Genomic DNA, 19,355 nt, shown 5'->3' with positions numbered 1-19,355 from the left:
TTTGGGAATCTCTAATGCTGTATCCTGAGAATGCTGGGGAGCTGGAGATGGCCCAGCGGTCCTGACAACTCAAAATCACCTCTATTCTGATTATGTCCTTAGTCTAATGAGAAGTTTTATAAATATTAAATAAACAAAGTTCAGTCCCTCGGGTTTTGGAGGGAAGTAGTCCTTCCAGGGTAGGAAAAAGAATCGGTCTATTGCCAAGTATTTTTAGACAAAAGCATTTCCCTCAGTGATCCAAGAACTGGCGATCATGGAAGGAGAGGTGGAGTCCACAGGGTACGTTTGGAAGCTACAACAAGCAGCTGTAAAATGAGAAGTGGGATGGGATATCCCCTAAGGTTCCACCCTGGTTTACAGTTCTGTCACTCTGGTGACAAGGGCAGACCCAAATTTTAGTTCTGGCTCTACCATTAATTTTCAGGGTAACAACAGGCTTACGTCATCTTGATAAGCCTCAGTTCCCTCGTTAGTTAAAGATAGTAAAGCCTAATAAAAAGCTATGTATTTAAAACTTCCGTGCCTTAAAAACAACACGACTTGGATGCTGGCTTTGGGACCTGAGTCCCGGGAGGGTGCTGCTCACTTGTTCAGGGTCATTAGACAGTTGCCTGAGGGCATGAGCGTGGGAGCCTCTCAGCGCACCGAGTCCAGAAGCACCACCTCGATGAGAAGTAGCAGGTGCCCGCCCTCTGCCCTGCATCTTCTCACTGATCCTGTGTGTGGATCTAGTCCGGCCAGAACTCGATTCAAATCATTTATTGACATCTCCTAATTGCCAGCCCTGTACTGGATGCTTTCGCATATATAACCTCATTTAAGTCTCAAATTGACAAATCTCTTAACAAGCAAAGCTTGAAAGACTTGCTGTTAATAGAGAACAGCGCAAGCTGCATAGAGACAGGAACATAGAGAATTCTCCCCACCCCCCATTAACTCCACAGGAGGGGTCTCTTAAAGGTAGAAGAGTTGGATGCCCAGCTGTGTATAAATATTTATTTTCTTCATCTTGTTAGTCTAGGGAGTCCCAGGCTTTAGGATATATAGAGAGTTGTAACACAAAACTCTGTTCACCATAATTATAGCTCCTGCAGTGGCCCCGCCCTCACTGCTCTAAGATCCCTGCTCAGGTGTCCGCTTCTCCAAGAGGCCGTCCTGACCAGCCCACTTCTCCTGAGGACCCTCCCCAGCACTTCCTGTTCCCCCATCCGATTTATTAATTCTCTACAACACATGTCCCCACCTGCCATATTATGTATTTACTTGTTTGTCTGGTGTCTCCCTCCTATCTCTAGAATTTAGCTGCTGTGAGAACCAGGGCTTGGAACTGTGCCTGCTCAATGAATGTTTGTTGGGTGAATGAATGATTATGGATGGGTAATTAAAGGGACTCTCAGGAGTAATTTTGATTCCGCATGGTCTTCGCTTTTGGTGCTGCCCTTGGGACCTCCCACTGTGTAGCTAGATGGTTCTGGTGGGATATTTCCCAGGAGGAGACACGCAGCAAAGCTTCTGACACGTCCACCCTTCCCTTTCCTGCCCCAGGTGAATATAGCACACACAATGGACCTTCCACACCGGCCAAAGAGGGAGACACAGACCGGCCGCACCGGGCCTCCGACGGGAAGCTCCGAGGCCGGTCTAAGCGGAGCAGTGACCCCTCCCCAGCAGGGGACAGCGAGATCGAGGTAAGCCACACCGCCTCTCTGTGACTTGGTGAATGTACTCTCCATCTGTGGCCAGAACAGGAGGATGGGACAGAGTCCTGTCCAAGTACATGGAGGAGAATGGCTCTTTGTGTTCAAAGTAACAGAGAAAAGAGCACTTGACAGAAAAGTAGGGAAGAATTACATTGGCCCTGTGGAAGCGCTGTTGACTGACCCAGCTGGGAAAAGGGACCTGGAGAGAATGAAGAACAGTGGTTCTCAGACTTAAGCAGCAGGATCACCTAGGGGCTTGTGAAAACCCCTGGGCCCCACCCCCAGAATTTCCAATTCAGTAGATCTGGGGCGGGGCCTGAGAGTTTGCATTTCTAACAAGTTCCCAGATGATGCTGATGCTGCTGGGTTGGGGACCACACTTTGAGAATCCCCGATAAAGACGACAGTGGGCTGTGGACCTTCCCAGCTGCATGTTATAGAATCACCTGGGATGCTTTTTAAAATACTGACACCCAGGCCCCATCTCAGACTAATGAAATATACACTGGGGGAGGGAGTTCTAAAAGTTCCCCTAGTGATTCTAATATGGCCTCAGTATTCATCTGCGTGGAGACAGGAGGTTGGCTCAGATGAGTTTGCATCATTTGTGTGATTCTGTGTATCTCAGATGGTGGTTCTCAACCTGGGCTGCACCTTAGAATCTCTTGGGGAGCTTTGAGAAACCTTCGTCTCAGGCTGTACCCCACATCAATTAACTCAAACTCCCTGAGAGTAGGAGCCAGGCAGCAGTATTTTTAAGCTCCCCAGGTGATGCCAGTGTGCAGCCCAGGCCGAGAACGGCTGGTCTAAGGGATGCGCCAATCTTGATTATAATAAACCACGTGTAGGATTAGTGGTCAGGCACTGACATTTTCCCAAATGAACCAAAAAGAACAGCACACGTGAGGGGGCAGGGAAGGTACTAGTGGGGACAGAGGCAAGATGGACACCCAAAAACAGATATAAGCAGCTGTTATCCATCAACGGAGAAAAATGGACGTGTGCACTAGCTCAGACTTCTTTGCAGAACAAAGTCAATCATTCGTTGGCTTGAGTGTGCTGTGGGGACCTGGATAGCGTTGGCAAAGCCTGTGTCAGTGCCACGAAACTGGAATGCATCGTCATCGCGTCCCTGTTCATAATCCTGTGCAATTTATGCAGCAACTGCAAAGCTCAACCCACAAACTCAGACCTGCTAAGAAATACCATTTTCATCGTTTCCTTAAAATCAACGTAATTTGACTCTGAGTCCCACATCCCACCAAGGTGGTAGGAAATTCCGTCTCATTATTGGGGCCCCACCCCTCCCAGAATTCTGTGAGAATCTCGGAGTGTGAGTGTCTCAGAAAAGAGATTACGAGCCTCTAATGTCCAGTGTGGCGTGGTCCCTGTTGCCTTCCTCGCTGTCAGGGGCTGCAGTGGCCATTGCAAGGCCAGCCATTCCCCGGGGTTTCCTTGCCACGCATCCGGCGTAGAAATCCTTATTGAGCATGAGGACTTTGGAGTATTAGCTACAATCCTTGGGTTGCAAGCAACAGAAACCAGTTCTGGTTACTTAAGCAAAAAGGAGCTTACTGGGAGGGACAACATGGAGAGGTTAGAAAGAACAGTAACAAAGCAACAGTACCCTCCAGGGCGCCAGCCCCTGCCGGAGAGTGAACTATTTGAGATTCTAGCGCCACTTCACTCGGTGTCCGATTCCAAGGAGGCAGCATCCCGTTGGCCTGGCTTGGCTCTTAGGCTTGCCCCTGATTGACCGTCTCACCAAGACAACACACGATGGGCCAGAAAACCAGGTGCTCTTATCAGAAGAGGGTGGATGCTGGCGGCACAGACAACAAACGCCCACCACCAGGGCATTTGATATTGAGCCAGTATTGACTAGTCGGGCTATACTAGTTAGACAGTGTTCACTAGTAGGGCTGTAACGGATGTTTATGGCTGGTGTCTGTTCCAGTCATCCTAGAGGTGTTAAATATTTTGAAGATCACGCTTATCCCCTACACTCGGTCAACCTCCTGAGGATACAGCAGCCGTCTCCTCTGAGAGGTTGACCATCCTGGGGACCTGCCACGGAGCAAGTGTTTCCACTGCTCTTGGGACTATTCTCAGTCCAGAGGATTCTGTTCTTGCTTTTCCTCTAATTCTTAAAGCTCTCTGCCTTCCAAAACCGAGGAGATTTTGCATAATCCCTTCAGTGGGATTAGGCCTTTGCAAAAGGCCGGAAGAAAATTTAGTGACCTCAGGTTTTCCCTGCTTTCTGTCCTCCCGTATTCCTGAGGATTTTCTACCAGCTTGAGGTTGCAGAGCTATAGAAATCACAAAAAGCAACACATCCTTTAATATTACAAAAAAAAAGAGAAAAACTATTGGGTCATCTAATGTGCTTTCTGCTCTTGGTGGGAGTGGGGGTGGAGAGACATTTTTCCATTAAACTGAGAAGGTGGAGGTGGCATGGAAGTCAGGGATTATGGGGTGATATTATTCTGGAAACATCTGCTTCTTGATTCCAGGGTAAGTACCACTGGGCAAAGCACACTTGCAAAGGTGTGAGCTGTGTTTCACTTCTGTGCTTAATGTCAGTATGGAGGGTTGCATGGGTCGCACCTCTTAAGTCTTTGGCAGTTTTGCTAATGACTGAGCCCACGAGAGAGAAATTATGTAAAGAAGTGGAAAGGAGGAAAATGCTGAGTGTGTATTAGTCAAAATCCCTTGACTGCAGGTGCCAGAAACCAACTCGAGCTAGCTTAAGCGAAAAAGCAGAATTTAAAGGATATGGGGATTCTCTCAGAACCCAAGGGCAGGGGTGCACTGGAGTGTCAGGAAGATACTGGAATTAGAAGGTAGTCGGGGCAAGGAAATGCATTTATACCTTCTCTCCCCACATGCCACAGTGAAGGTGCTGGAATCCCCAGACAAGAGTGTCTTGCAGTGTCCCCATGCACAGGTTCCTGGGCACGGCTCTCCTCCAGGAGCCTCGCTCTGCTTCTCTCTGAAACCAGGTCCTGCAGAAGTGTTAGGTTATCTTTCCGTCTTTCACCCCTCTGTTCCTCTCTTTCTGCAGACTGGCCTCCCTGCCCTTCAGATCATGTGGCCACCAACAGCCACCCAAAGACAATGAATTTCTTTCTAGGTCTCAATTCTTTAAGTTCCCAAGGAAAGACCTCTGACCCAACCGGGGTTAGGGGCTCACCTTGGCCCAAACCATGGTGGGCTACAGAGTAGGGTCATCTGCAGAATGGCCATCAGGAACTCACCCATGAAGGATCTAGGAAGCGGGGATAGAGTGGTGGGGTAGTGGGGGTGACTTTCTTCTTCAGAGAGGACGTAATAGATAAATTAATGGAGTCTGCATTAAATTTGAAAATATTCGCTGATTTTTGAAAATTCTCTTACCAAGATTTCTAAGTTTAACTGATCCAACCCACTTAGTTCAGATAAATTAGAACTTAGTGTATTTAAACCCCAGAAGCCCTCTCCAAAACAGTAGTTTTCAAACATTCTTTTACCATGACCCATCATAAGAATGATACTTAATATTGTGACCCAGCACATACACACACATAAATATAACTAGACTAAAAAACTCACAAAATAATACTCAGGTCTGCTAATTGCTTTGAAAATCTCTGCACTAATTGACCTTTTTCCTTCTAGAAACCACCTTTCTCTACTTTTAAGGGCATGGTCAATGCCAATGTGTAAATAGAGCCACTGACTTACAGAGAATTGTCACAAGTGGCCCATTCAAGATGGTAGACTGAGTAGGTGCCTCTGCCCCCGCCCCCTCAACACCGACTATGTAAATGATTAGTCGGACCCTTTGTTGTTAAAAATAATGATTGCCAGAAAAATGAAGAAAACCAACAGTATCAAAAATAAAGGCCAAGCTAAATGAATAAATGACAAGAAAGGTATTTTAAGAAACATAAAAGAACTTAGAAGAATTCTGACTGGTTATCTTGTAAAGATTTAAGGAGATCTTGCATCCATAAAATAAGAAGTGGAGGCTATTGGGAAAGGAACACTCAGAGACAGAGAAAGAGCTTTTGGAAATTTTAAAATGATAGAATCAAAAGTTTAATAGAAGAGTTGGAACAGAAAGTTTAAGAAATCTTCCAGAACATAGATCAAAAAGACAAAATTATAGAAAATATATTTTTTAAAGGATAAGCAATATCAATCTGAAAGGTCTAATTTGACTATTGGGAATTCCAGAAAGAGAGAACAGTGGAAAAGATGGGAGGAAATTATTTAAAGAAATAGGATTGAAAATGCTTGAGTGCTGAACAGTATGAATGAAAAAAAACTACCTCTAGATATATCCTCATGGGATTTGAGGATACCGAGTATAAAGAAAAGATCCAAAAAATCCTATAGAGAAAAAAGGGAAACCTACAAAAGAGTGAGAATCAGTGAAACAGATCAGACTTCTCATCAATCATGCTGGACACTATACGATAATGGAGGAATTCTTTCCAAGATCCAGAGGACATGATTTTCCAATTGGATTTCTGCACCCAGAGGAATTGTAGACCAAAATAAAGATATCATCAGATTTTCAAGAATTCAGGAAGATTGCTTTCTGTGATCCTTTCAGAAGAAGCAACTTAAGGATGTATTCAAGCAAAACAAGGAAGAAAACCAAGAAAGAGAGGGACTTGAGGAAACAGTGGATTTGACCCAGAAATGCGGTAAAGGGAAGTCTCACGATGCTAGCTATGTAGGAAGCCTAAAAATGATCCAGTCCACACTGGAGCATGCAGTCACCAAGGATGAACATCTCTAATAGAGGATGTGGCTGATTTTGAGATCATAAGGAAGGCACATTATTGCAAACAAGAAAATAATTAAAGCGATTAATAAACTCCAACAAACACAAAAAGTTATACCAGACAGGCATGTTTCCTATGTAACAGAGATATGGCATGATTTTATTTGGGATGGTGTGCAGGAAAGGAGAATACACGTGGACCTTGATGGAAGGAACAGTCTCCTTAAAGTGACTCCAGGGTAATGACATTGGGCATTAGAGAAGCAAGTGAAGCCCTAGCACGTTACTTGGCTCTGCAGTGAACAGTAATCACAAGATGTCAGTGCTCTTTGCTGGTTACCAGCTCTTAAAATCTATGTATGGACAGAGCACAGAAGACTTAAGTATAGTTATAAAACCAAATGCACAAACCAGTTGACCCACATTGACAATGCAAAAGTAAAGGCTGAAGTTGATAGATGTTGGAGAGGGGAGGAGGCGAGGGAAAGGGTGGGTATCCATATCTTTACCGTTTTAGCCAAGGGAGATGTCCAAAGCTGATGGAATTGGCAATAGAAAGGTTCACATATGTGAAAAATATAAAGTTCCGGAGACATGAGAGAGATCACCATGAGCTAAACCCTCATCTTTCACATTGCCCAGTCAAAAGATCTTGTCTAAAGTTGGCAAATCAATAACGTATAAGTGTGTTAGAGTTATGGAGGTAATCACCAGAACTGCTAAAAATAGAAATGGTCAGAAGTAATTGGACTTATGGTGAGCAGTGAATGCAGAATGGTAGTATTTCATTTCGTCAAATGAGTTATGTGACTTTTATTGTTGTTTTTGGCCTGAGCTCCTTTTTTGAGCTTTTATGTGGAAGGCAAGAACAGGCTTCTTGGTTCTGGCATCTCTTGGGTTGATAGGAGCTCAAATATTGGCCATCAGAATACACTTTACACAGCTGAGGTTGGATGGAGACTCAAGGACACATCAGTGAGTCGCATGTTTTATAACTTAAAGATGATGTTTTTCAAGACTTCTTTTTCCTCCCAGGGAGTTAATTTCTGCAGACATTAAGTCAGGTGCAAGCGAGCCCATTTGTCTCCATTCTCTTCCTCTCTCTCATCACAGCGCGTGTTCGTGTGGGACCTGGATGAGACAATAATTATCTTTCACTCCTTGCTCACGGGGACTTTTGCATCCAGATACGGGAAGGTAAGAATCCATTTTGTCTCTCCTCTTTTTTTTTTTTTTCCAACAAGACAGTCTGTCCAGCTGGTTTGTCCTGGGAATTGTGGGGGCAGTTTATGAGGCAGCTTCTCCAACAAAAGCTGCCCCACTGGATCAGCCCAGGTTTGAGAACTCCTATGGAATTTTCCCTTGACATGTGAAAATTTAATTAGCTCCCCTACTATTGTCTCCCTTGCCTTTTCTTCCAACACATGAAGCATTCAACATCCACTTGATAGGATATAAGCTCATAGTCTTTGGCTGTCTCCCTCCTAAGAGGGCTAGGATACACTGCAGCCAAAAACAGTCATCTTAGCTAAGAAACAAGGTAAAGTATTTTTCTTCTTCCCTGTTGTTTATGTTAGTGTCTCCGGCAGATGAATTTAATTTTCCTTCCGTTTTTCTGAGACGAGGGGGAGGCATTTTGTCGGCCCCAGCGTGGATCTTAGCGACAGCTTTGCAAATATATCATGGGCGGATTATGTTGGGGGAACCACCCAGTTAGAATTCTGGGCAAATGCTATCAGCTGATTGGTGGTAAATGGAAGAAACATGGAAACCACCTTCATAATGCAAAAACGAACCCAACTGCTAAAACTCAAACACTGCCGAATCTTTGCATTCATCCTGTGGGCTTTTCAACAAACCCCAGGTGGATGCTCCAACCATCTGCTCTCTCTTCAGGGAGACAGGTGGGGGTGGAGGGGCGGAGCTTTAGAGGATTGGCGAGTTATCTTCTCATCCGAAGGGAGCGACCTGTTGGCAGCCACTTCCATGCCTGGGTAGGAACCATGAGACTCACCAGCGCCTGGAAAATATTTCTGTTTCTGTTTAGAGACCGGGAATATGATTTGACATCACCTCATGGCTTTTCCAGCTGCTCGTGTTTTTTATGGGGGTTATAACAAGCTGGATGTGTAATTAGCAAGATAGATTTATCGTCTGCCATTATGTTGTAAAGAGTATAAAAATGGTGTTGGTGGTGCAGAAATCTCTTGCCGCGTAGGAATGCCGTTAATATGTCTAGCAGTGCCTGCGGGAAATCCGGCGTGCGTTTTTGGCCCGTGCACAGCTTAGGTAAAGGATGGCAGAGTGGAGAGCTGCTGAAAACACCGAAAAGTGGACTTGGCAGCCATTGCGAAAAGTTGGGCTATCCCAAAGGGGCCACAGTAGTGGGTTGCCCACTAAGTCTGGATGTTCTGTGGTTTTTCTAACCACCCGGTAAAGTCACCTCCCCTACAAAGCATTCCTTCACTCTCCTTGTCCTTAGAGATAGCCCTCTGAAGTTCTCCAGCTCCACGCGACAGTTTGGGTCTCACGGGTTCTGTGTGGGGCATGGTAATCTTGGGGATGATTCCTGTGTCTGTGTCTCACCAGTAGTCCTTAAACCGAATTGTGGGCTCCCTGAAGACAGGGACAAAGCCCAGAGCTTCTTTCTGGGCACCATGCATCTGGTCCATGTCGTTCCTCATTGCCAGCTGCCTCTCTCCAGCCCCACCACCTAACTCCAGCTATCTGGTCTCGAAGCTTCCACTTTTGCCCTTCACAGCCCCCTACGGAGGGGTCATCCTACAGTATAAGCCTGATCATGTCACTCCCCCACTGAAAAATCGTTAGTGGCTTCCCCATGGACAAACCCTGACCCAGCCTCCAAGGTCCTTCATGAGCTCTGCAGCTCTGTTTCCTGCTATTTGTCCCAAGTTGCTTTCTGTCCTCCAACCTGCCACGTTCTCTCCCATCTCTGCTGGGTTTCTCCCAGAAGCAGAGCCTGAGACAAGGAGCGAGTACGGGTAGTTTCTTTGAAGGGTGATCCCAGGAAGCACCAGGTGCAGAGTTGGGGAGTGAGACAGGGAAGGGAAGGCGGCCAATGCAGAGTGCGTAAATAGTTATGCTGCGGGTCCCTGGGGCTCAGTCCCACCAGGGACCCCTGGGAGACTCTGTAGAACACACCTCAGAGTTGACTCACCCGAGGAGTGAGGGTGCTGGGATATTGATCTACAGATCCCCTTCCATCGTGAGTTGAGGGCTTCTCCCAGGGGCCTTATCTCCCTGCCCTTCTGGCCAGCCCCAAGAAAGCCCTAGGGCAGGGAATCACAGGTGCTAATAGTAGAAAGCCTCTGTGTGTACAGGAATGGCAGCACCTGAGGGGACGGGGGAAGGGGCACACTGGAAGCCTCTGCTATAATCTAGAATGCTCTAGAAAATTCTTTTACTAGATTAAATCTTACTTTGCTTTCAGTTCTCATTTTAAATGTAGCTGCCTCCAAGAGGACTTTCCTAACCACTCTCCTCCGTGTAAATTGCATCCCTCCCCATAACTATATTTTCCATTTGTATTATAATTATGCACTTATTGCCTGTCTTCCTTCCAGGCCATATGTACCATGAGGGCAGGGACCATGAACATTTTTTATTGGCCCAACTAAGCACAGCACATGGGCCAGAATGGCTCAGTAAATACTTGTTGCCTGAGTGAATCAGGACAGTCCTCTAGAAGGAAAGCTGTATGTCGACAGGCATGATTTTTTTTTCTGTTTTGTTCATTGCTTTATCCACAGTGAATAGAACAGTGCCTTGCACTCGGTAGGCGTCAAATAAATATTTGTTGAGTGAAGGAAGGAAGGAAGGAAAATAGTCTTAAAACAAAAAATTCCTAACTGGTGGCCACCGGCCAAATTCAGCCTGCAGACATTTTTGTTTGGGCCCTAGAGTGTTTGGAAAAATGTGAATTTGTCGCCAGCATTTAAAAATCAGGAGATTACACAGACCAAAACAATCTAGATTTCCAACTCTTCTTGAAAAATTAGGAAATCTGGCAATCCTGCGATCCCATGTGGCAGCAATCAACAGGAGCTGAGTAGTGACTGCCCTGATAGAGGGGGTGGATGCTTCCAGTCCACCCACAGCCCCCACCTGGCCTGTTTAACCTGTTTATGGGACCCTCCTGTCCCCATTGGCATCTGGGTTTCAACTGTCCTAGAATTTCAAAACCACAAAAGGTCACAGCTGGAAGAACCATGATAGGAGACCATCATGCCCAGTTAGTCTCCGCAGTGCATAAGGAGAGAGCAAGATCACGCAGGAGAGAATGAGAGTCAGACCTCAGGCTCACTTGCCTCCTTGTGTGTTTCCAGGATGTCCAGGGGAAACTGAGGTGAGAAGCTCTTAGAGCCCCCAGGTCTCCTGGGCCATCTTCATTCCTTTTCTAGAATGTTCCACTCCCTCCTCCAGCTCTCTTAGGTGAGGAATGAGTATTTTTTTATTTGCTAAATCCAACCACCCTAAGAGAGATGCAAAATACCCATGGCTTAAACAAGATAGAAATTTATTTCTCTCACCTAGCAGTCGAGCCATACGTGGTTCAAGCTGGTAAGGCTACTACACAGAGCCAGAGACCGAGGCCCCTTCATCTTGTTCTCTGCCATTCCTGGAGCATTGCCCTCATTGGCAAGATAAAACATGCCAGCCAGCGAGAAGGGGAAACGGGAAAAGGGGAGTTTACCCCTCTCTTTTTTTATATTTTCTTTTTATGTTTTTCCCTCTCTTTTAAGGGCCAGACCCAGAAGTTGCACATATCATTTCTGCTCACATCCCATTGGCTGGAACTTGATCACATGGCCACATCTAGCTGCAAGGGAGTCTGGGAAATGTAGTCCAGTCACATGCCCCATTAAATTCCAGGGATTCTATTACTCTGAGAGGGAGAAAGGAAGAACGATTACTGGAGGACACTAGCATTTTCTAGCACAAAGTATCATGTAATACAAGGAAGATGAGGGAAAGAGAAAAATGTTGAGGAAAACTAAAATTAGTTCTGTTCGAGAGACCTAGAGGGCAACTGTATTTGTGGGTCTGAAGCTCCAAAGAGAGATCTGGACTACAGTTATAAACTTGGAAGTTGGAAAAGTATAGAGGATCTTGAGGAGCAGGAGTGTGAGTCCTGTTTTGCAGACAGAGTAACTGAGACACAGAGAGGTCATGTAGTCAGGGTATTCATAACAGAACTAAAATACATGACCTTGACTTTTGGCCCACAGCTCTTTCTCTTTGTGCTTTTCCAGCAGCTGCAGCCATGTAGAACTCCATATTAATAGCTGGTATCAAGTGGGACTCTCAGTTTGAAATATGTAGTATTTAAGCTACAAAGGGAATTTATTGGATCACAATAATTGAAAAACCCAGGGATATCTGGGATTCAGGTCAGGCTGGATCCAGGAGCTCAAGCAATGTTCTCAGGGCTTGGTCTTTTTGCATCCCTCAGCTGATTTTCTCCATGTAGTGACTCCCTCTCTGCAAACCCAACTAAAAAAGGAGACCTGTGCTTCCCAACTTCCAGCACAACTCCCAGGCGTGAATCTCATTGGCCCAAACTGGGTCAAATGCCTGTACATATGCCAACTTCTGTGGCTCTCATTGGCTAGCCTAGATCAAGAGCCCATTCCTGGCATAGAGAGAGTGGTGGAGGAACAGGTCAGCTTCATCCCAACCAAATGGATAGAGTGGGGAAGGGATGGTCCCCCAAAGGAAACTGAAGTACTCTTTCTAGAAGAGGGCGAGGACCGTAGAGGTCCACGCCAAGGACAAAAAAAGAGCAAAGCAGCTCTGCTTGTGGCCATTGTACTGAGCACTGTCCAGGAAGCAGAAATCATATCAATTGTGGTCCCAGCCAACGGAGCGACTTACTGTTGACTTAGGGAAATAAGACCAACAGAGCTCAAGTGATTAAGGAATGATTCAAAACAGAGTGAGTTTTAAAACAGACACTGGGCTCTCTTCCTGTTCCCAATCAAGACATGTGCTGCTCGAGGCTGTCGTCTCTCCACTTCCTTTCCATCTCTTCCTCCCCAGTGCTCAGAACCAGAGCATCCCTTTGGTAGCTGTACCTCCTGCATCTTGTAGATCCATTAGAAATTCCCTGGAGAGCTGTAGCAGCTGGCGATCGCCGCCTCTTTCCTAACCTCTCCTCCCACCCCGCCTCCCCACAGTCCCTGAACTCAGTTTTTTCCAGCCGGGATCAGTCAAATGCAAGGTGGTCGAGAAGCCTCTGCCTGTGGCTGGGGGTGGATTGTAAGAAGGATTAATCAGCCCTCCTCCCGGGGTTCACAGTGGGTCGGCCCTGCCTCCTCTCTTTGTGCCTTGCCTTCCAGGCAGCTCAGTACCAAATGGAAGCTCAACTCTAGGACCAGTTGTGGTTTTTTTTAATAACAGCTTCACTAAGATATAATCCACATACTGTAAATGTACCGTTTCAATGTATACAATTCGGGGGGGGGGGTTTAGTATATTCACAGAGTTGTGCGACCGTCACCACTAATTTTAGAATGTTTTCATCACCCCAAAAAGAAACGCCACACCCATTAGCAGTCTCTTCCCGTTTCCCCCCCACCAGGCCCAGCAACCACTAATCTACTTTCCCTCTCTGCAGATTTGCCTCTTCTGGACGTTTCTTATAAATTGAATCGTACAATAGGTGGTCTTTTGTGACTGGCTGCTTTTACTTAGCATAAGGTCTTCAAGGGTCGTCCCTGTTGTAGCATACGCCGATAGTTCATTCTTTCTATTGCCATATAATCTTCCACTGTGCGGATGTACTACATTTTGTCTATCCATTCATCAATTGATGAACAGTTGGGTTTCTGGCTGTTATGGATAACACTGCTGTGAACATTTGTGTACAAGTTTTTGCGTGGACACATGTTTTCGGTTCTCGTAGGTACATACCTAGGAGTGGAATTGCTGGGTCATATGGTAACTCTACGTTTCACATTTTGAGGAACTGCTAGATTGTTTTCCAGAGTAGTTGCACCATTTAACATTCCCATAAGCAGGGGCCGGCCCGGCGGCATAGTGGTTAAGTTCACGTGCTCCACTTCAGCCGCCCAGGGTTCACAAGTTCGGGTCCCAGCAGGGATCTACACACCGCTTATCGAGCCATGCTGTGTCAGGCGTCCCATATGCAAAATAGAGGAAGATGGGCACAGATGTTAGCCCAGGGCCAGTCTTCCTCACCAAAAAAAGAGGAGGATTGGCAACAGATGTTAGCTCAGGGCTAATCTTCCTCACAAAAAAAAAATCCCCATAAGCAATGTACAAGGCTTCCAGTTTCTCCCCATCCTCACTAATTCTTGTTATTGTCTGTCTTTTTGGTTCTAGTCCTCCTAGTGTGTGTGGAGTGGTATCTCATTGTGGTTTTGGTTTGCATTTCCCTAATAACTAATTATGTTAACTAATGACTAATGATGTTTTCGTGTGCTTATTGGCTGTTTGTAATATCTTCTTTGGAGAAATATCTATTCAAATCCTTGCCCATTTTTGAATTGGTTTATTTGTCTTTTTATTGTTGAGTTGTAAGAGCTCTTTATATATTTTGGATACCAGTCTGTTATCAGATATGTGATTTGCAAATATTTCCTCCCATTCTGTGGGTTGTCTTTTCACTTCATTGATGGTGTCCTTGAAGTATTGCAGGAGAGGGGGTTGAAATTAAATTTGAGAAAAGGTGGCCAGGGAAGAAGACATCATGGAGAAGCTGAATGTTTTTTTATACACACAGTTTCGATTTTTTATTCACTGTATTTTGATCTTACCTCTAATAGTTTTCTTGAGGAGAATCTGCATACAGAATGATTAAATTACATGGTGACAAATACAATAATCAACCTAAAGAGACAAAAATACAGAAGGGCACAGAACAGTAGTCTTTTCCCTGACAGATTTTAAAACTTACTTTCACATGCTTAATCAGAGGAATTTAAGCCTCAATTAAATTATTTTTATAACTACAATTCTATAAGCTTTGAACGTTATTTTTAAAGGCCAACAGCTAAATATTATCAACATGCTGTATTTCAGATCACGAATGCATCTTTTGTGTGTGTGTGTGAGGAGATCAGCCCTGTGCTAACATCTGCCAATCCTCCTCTTTTTTTTTTTTTCTTGCTGAGGAAGACTGGCCCTGGGCTAACATCCGTGCCCATCTTCCTCCACTTTATATGGGACGCCGCCACAGCATGGCCTGACAAGCAGTGCGTCAGTGCGCACCCGGGATCCGAACCGGTGAACCCCGGGCCGCCACAGCGGAGTACACGCTTTTAACCGCTTGTGCCACCGGGCCGGCCCCCACAAATGCATCTTAACCTCTTTGATTCTAAAGACATGGGCCAACTAAAATCACAGGCAAACACACACCCCTGCCATGGAGTGTTAGATTGTCAAGCTTTGACAGTTATTTTAGTTAAACAGTAGGCAAATTCCAGCTGATACACATCTTAATGAAAAGTAAGCAGCCAGAAAGAAACCCATTTAAAGAACAGGTTAAGGAACAGTGGAGACTTAAATCTTTGTGTCTTTCTAAGGGAAGGGAAATGGTTCCATCTATGCCTTGAGTAGCAATATTTTCCAATTACAAGAGATTAACATCTTTCCCCACAAGAAACTTCTCATTTACCTTGGCATGGTCTTTTAAAAGGGTGGGGTAAAGGAAGAATTACACAGACAGGATTCAATTTCTTTTTTGTTAAATCAAGCTTTATTGATAAAAGGGAATTCAGAATATCTTACTCTGAACAGCAGCAGACCCAGCCAATCATGAGAGCAAAAATGTGGCGGTCTCCTCCTATATGTAGGAAGCTGCCGCTTACCAATTAGTAATTAAATGTAAGGACTCGTAAAAGATGCAGAGAATCAAGGCATTTTAGCCTCAGGATTGATAATCTTATGAATATACTGTATTACCTGCAATACTCATGGCAACGAGGAGAGAACAACCTAAAATTCAGTTAAAGGAAGGGACTGGCTTTATCAGCAATGCCAGTCCCACTGCCGAGAACATTGATAGTTTTCAGTTAATTCCCTGGATGTTCAGCCTTGTAGGACTTTGGAATCCTTCTCCATAATCACCTGCACATTTGGGCGTCCAGCTGACCTGCTGCCGTTCTCTCGTCCCAACCCCAAGTCCAAACACAACGTGACTTGACAGGGCTGTGCATCTGTTGCATCACCTACGAGGCAAACATTTCCTGTAACTTTGGTGGTGATTTAAAGCAGTTCATAATTAAATATGAGCGTTTTGTACAAGGACAGGTACCCTCCACGAAAAACAAAACCGTACAGCAAAAATTCTGGAGTCTGAGTTACATTTTGAAATCACATTTACCTAAGTCTCAAATTTACAAGAAAAGAAATCAGTTCCAGGGCTGGTCTGGTGGCATAGTGGTTAAGTTCACACGCTCCACTTCAGCGGCCCGGGGTTCACAGGTTCGAGGATCCCGGGCACAGACCGAGGCACCGTTCATCAAGCCATGCTGTGGCGGCGTCCCACATACAGCAACTAGAAGGATGTGCAACTATGACATACAACTATCTACTGGGGCTTTGGGGAGAAAAAAGGAGGAAGATTGGCAACAGATGTTAGCTCAGGGCCAATCTTCCTCACCAAAAAAAAAAATCAGTCCTGGGCTAGCTGCTGTACTGCTGAAGTTCTCTGGTGTAACCACTCTCACCCATGTCATGTGCCCTTCTTTGCAGTGGAGGATGGATGTTTGTAGCTGGATGAGCAGTTTTACCACCTATCATCAGTTGATGGACTCAGTGTCATCATTTTTGTAAGGATTCAGTCTATTGTAAACGGCTTCACGTACATTCCACTTGCTTGCCAGTTCACCACCTGGTGGGAGGCTGGAGATGCTCTCACTCACTAATGTGCCCATCACATGGACTAAGTCAGGGACGCCTTCCCCCTGAGAAGCTGAATTTTGAGTAAAGACTTAAAGGAAGTGGAGGAACAGATATCTGGTAGAAGAGCAGAGGCAACAGCAAGTGCAAAGGCCCTGAGGCAGAAGTTTGCCAGGTGGATTTGAGGGACAACAAGGAAGGTAGCGTGGCTGGAGCAGAGTAAGCGAGGGGGAGAGTAGTAACTGAACTGGCTTTACTCCAAAGTGGGAGCTGTGGAGGTTTAGAGTAGAGGAAGGTCAGCGTCTGAGTTATATTTCTAAAGAATCCATCTGACTGCTGCGCAGGAGAGTAGACTGTAGAAGGGCAAGGTTGGAAGCAGGGAGACCAGTCAAGAGACTACTGCAACAGTCCAGCTGAAAGATGATGGTTGTTTAGACAGGCAGAAGAGAGGGGGTAGTGAGAGGTGTAGCAGTCTGGATATATTTTGAAGGCAGAACCAACCACAGCGATTCCTTATTCTCACCTCCTGGGCTGCAGAGATGTCCTGTCTTCTGCCCATGGTCTCCCTCGGAAGGGACCTGATCTCTTCTCCCTCTACTGCCAACTAGCAAATTCCTCTTGAACAAATTCTCCCATTTTCCCCACATTCACTGTATGCCAGGTACTCTGCTGTGAACATTATTATTTTTTTGAGTTGGTCCTCAGGTACACAAGTTGAGTCATTCACGGTCTTTGTCCACACAAGGCCCCTTTCTCGTTTCACAAATGGGTGTTTCCTTTTGGACCCGTTTGTGCTCGTCTCTCTCCCCTCCCCCTAGCTTTTTGTTTTCCCATCAAATATGTGTGGTCTTTCTGTGTGCATTTGTTTCTTGTGTTTGTAAATGGCATTGTTTAAATGCCCCGTGGTTCTCACTTTTCTCCCTCTGCTCTGTGGTTTTAGATCCGTCCACGTCGCCACACGTCCAGCTCCGTTGCTCTAGCTGAGTGCTTCTCCACTGGAGGCGATCTTGCCCCGCAACGGACGTTTGGCAGTGTCATAAATATTTGGGGTTGTCACGATGTAGGGGTGTGCTCCTAGCGTCCGGTGGGTGGAGGCCAGGGATGCTGCGACGCATCCTGCAGTGCACAGGACAGCCCACAACAGAGCATTATCCGGCCCCAAACACCCACAGGGCTGTGACCGAGAAGTCACCCCTTAGGGACTGCTCTGAGCTTTGCCCTTTCTCTCTCGCTAAATCCCCACGAACCTAGAAGGCGTGGCGGCTCCTATTGTACCCCTTTCTGGAGAAACTGCGGCTCAGAGAGGTGGTGTGACTCAGCCAAGGGCACCCCGCTAGGCAGGGACGAGAGCCAGGATGTGGCCCACTGCTCTTAACCACGGATCTAAACCACATCCCCAGTGGCCCCGTGAATGTCCTCGGGGTAGAAAGAAAAGCCGCTGAAATGAACTCTTCCGCTGCACTGAGGGTCTGCTGTGCTCGCAGCTTCGTCCCCTGGCACCCGGCGGTGCCTGGCACATCGCCTGATAAATATTGCTTGAATAAACAAATCGGGCAGGGAGCTTTCAGCGTATGTGGTTGCGAGCACTGTAGAAATGAGATTCCAGGGTGCCTGCCCTCGAGGGAGCACGTATCCACACGGGGACCGAGACAGGGGCCTGTCAGCCGGTCTCCAGGGCTGGGATGCTGGCTACCAGCCTGGCCTGGCCTCACCCAGGGGTTGGCGCCCAGCAGGGGCTCAGCAAAGGCTGTGGAGTGTTGAACAAATGGCCCTCTGGGCAGGCCTGGGGCCAGGGACACTTTGGCGGGTGGGGGACCTGGGGTGGGGCCAGGGGGCCCTTGGTGCCTGCCTGAGCAGAGTCCTATCCAAGGTTTCCATCCCTGTCAGCCCTGCAAGGGCCGGGCCCTGCTCAACCTGAAGAGATGAGAGCTTTCAAACTGGCAATCTGGAGCCGAAAGACAAGGTGTTTGGCCCCTGGCATTTCCTTAAGTTCTAAATTCCTTGCCAATATTTTAAAATCTGGATGTTTTATAGAAAAATCTGGGTGTCTCCCTTCTCCTGGAAAATGGGACAGTCTGGCAACACCAGACCTGAATTTTCTTTTTTTTTTTTTAAAGATTTTATTTATTTTATTTTTTCCCCCCAAAGCCCCAGTAGATAGTTGTATGTCATAGCTGCACATCCTTCTAGTTGCTGTATGTGGGACTCGGCCTCAGGATGGACGGAGAAGTGGTGCCTTGATGCGCACCCGGGATCCGAACCCGGGCCACCAGCATTGCAGAGCGCGCACTTAACCACCAAGCCACAGGGCCGGCCCCAGACCTGAATTTTCAAAGGGGCCCTATGACAGGACCCGTGCTCTCAGGCTCACCTCAGCCCCCCTCACTCCCTGGAGTGGAGCCGTACGCATCCCACCTGGGCTGTGGGGTGTGGAGCTGTTCTATTCATGTGTGGTGCCTCCTCCGCCCCCAGAGGCATTTACATCTGTGACCCACCAGGGCCAGGGTGTGCCCAGAGTATGTGGGAAATGTGGGGCAGAGATCACTGGTCCCTAGCCCTCCCCGGGTCCTCTGTGTGGACTCTGGGACACAAGGGTCCCTGGTTCCCGCCAACTGGACTCCAGGCTTTGTCAGGTGGTTCCATACTGTGCCTCTAGGGTCCTTCAAAAAATGCAGGCTATTCATTTCCTACAGATCTCTGCCTTGGGCATCGATGATCAGGCCTGGGAATTCTGTTCCCTCCGTGTGGTTTAAATCCCCACCCCCACCACCGCAGCCTCTCCCTCCTCCAACGAATAGAAGAGAAGCAGGAAAACGCTTTCTGAAGGGACATCATCTTCTGGAAGTTTTAGGGATGTCCAGATCTTTGTAGGGGGAAATTCACACATCTTCCCAGGTTGGGCTCCCTGGAAGCAGGACCCTGAGGCGAGGATTCCTGAGCAAGTTTTTTCGGGAAGAGCTGGCAGGGAAACCTGTGAGGGAGTGGGGAGCAGG

General features: G+C 46.7%; 1 protein-coding gene across 2 annotated transcripts in view; it reads left to right on the top strand.

Annotated features, from left to right (window-relative positions):
* The window catches only part of EYA2 (EYA transcriptional coactivator and phosphatase 2), a 178,391-nt gene that overhangs the window by 88,306 nt on the left and 70,730 nt on the right, over positions 1–19,355 (top strand). For both annotated transcript variants that reach the window (XM_087444873.1, XM_087444874.1), the window contains exons 7-8: positions 1,549–1,691; positions 7,591–7,674. In XM_087444873.1, the coding sequence (XP_087300999.1) occupies positions 1,549–1,691; positions 7,591–7,674 (227 nt within the window). The remainder of the gene's footprint in view (positions 1–1,548; positions 1,692–7,590; positions 7,675–19,355) is intronic.

The sequence above is a fragment of the Ceratotherium simum genome, chromosome 21 (assembly GCF_057802395.1).
Source record: "Ceratotherium simum simum isolate JZ-2026a chromosome 21, ASM5780239v1, whole genome shotgun sequence".
Lineage (NCBI taxonomy): Eukaryota > Metazoa > Chordata > Mammalia > Perissodactyla > Rhinocerotidae > Ceratotherium > Ceratotherium simum.
The sequence above is the reverse complement of the archived record's forward strand: the minus strand, read 5'-3'. Positions and strand labels throughout refer to the sequence as shown.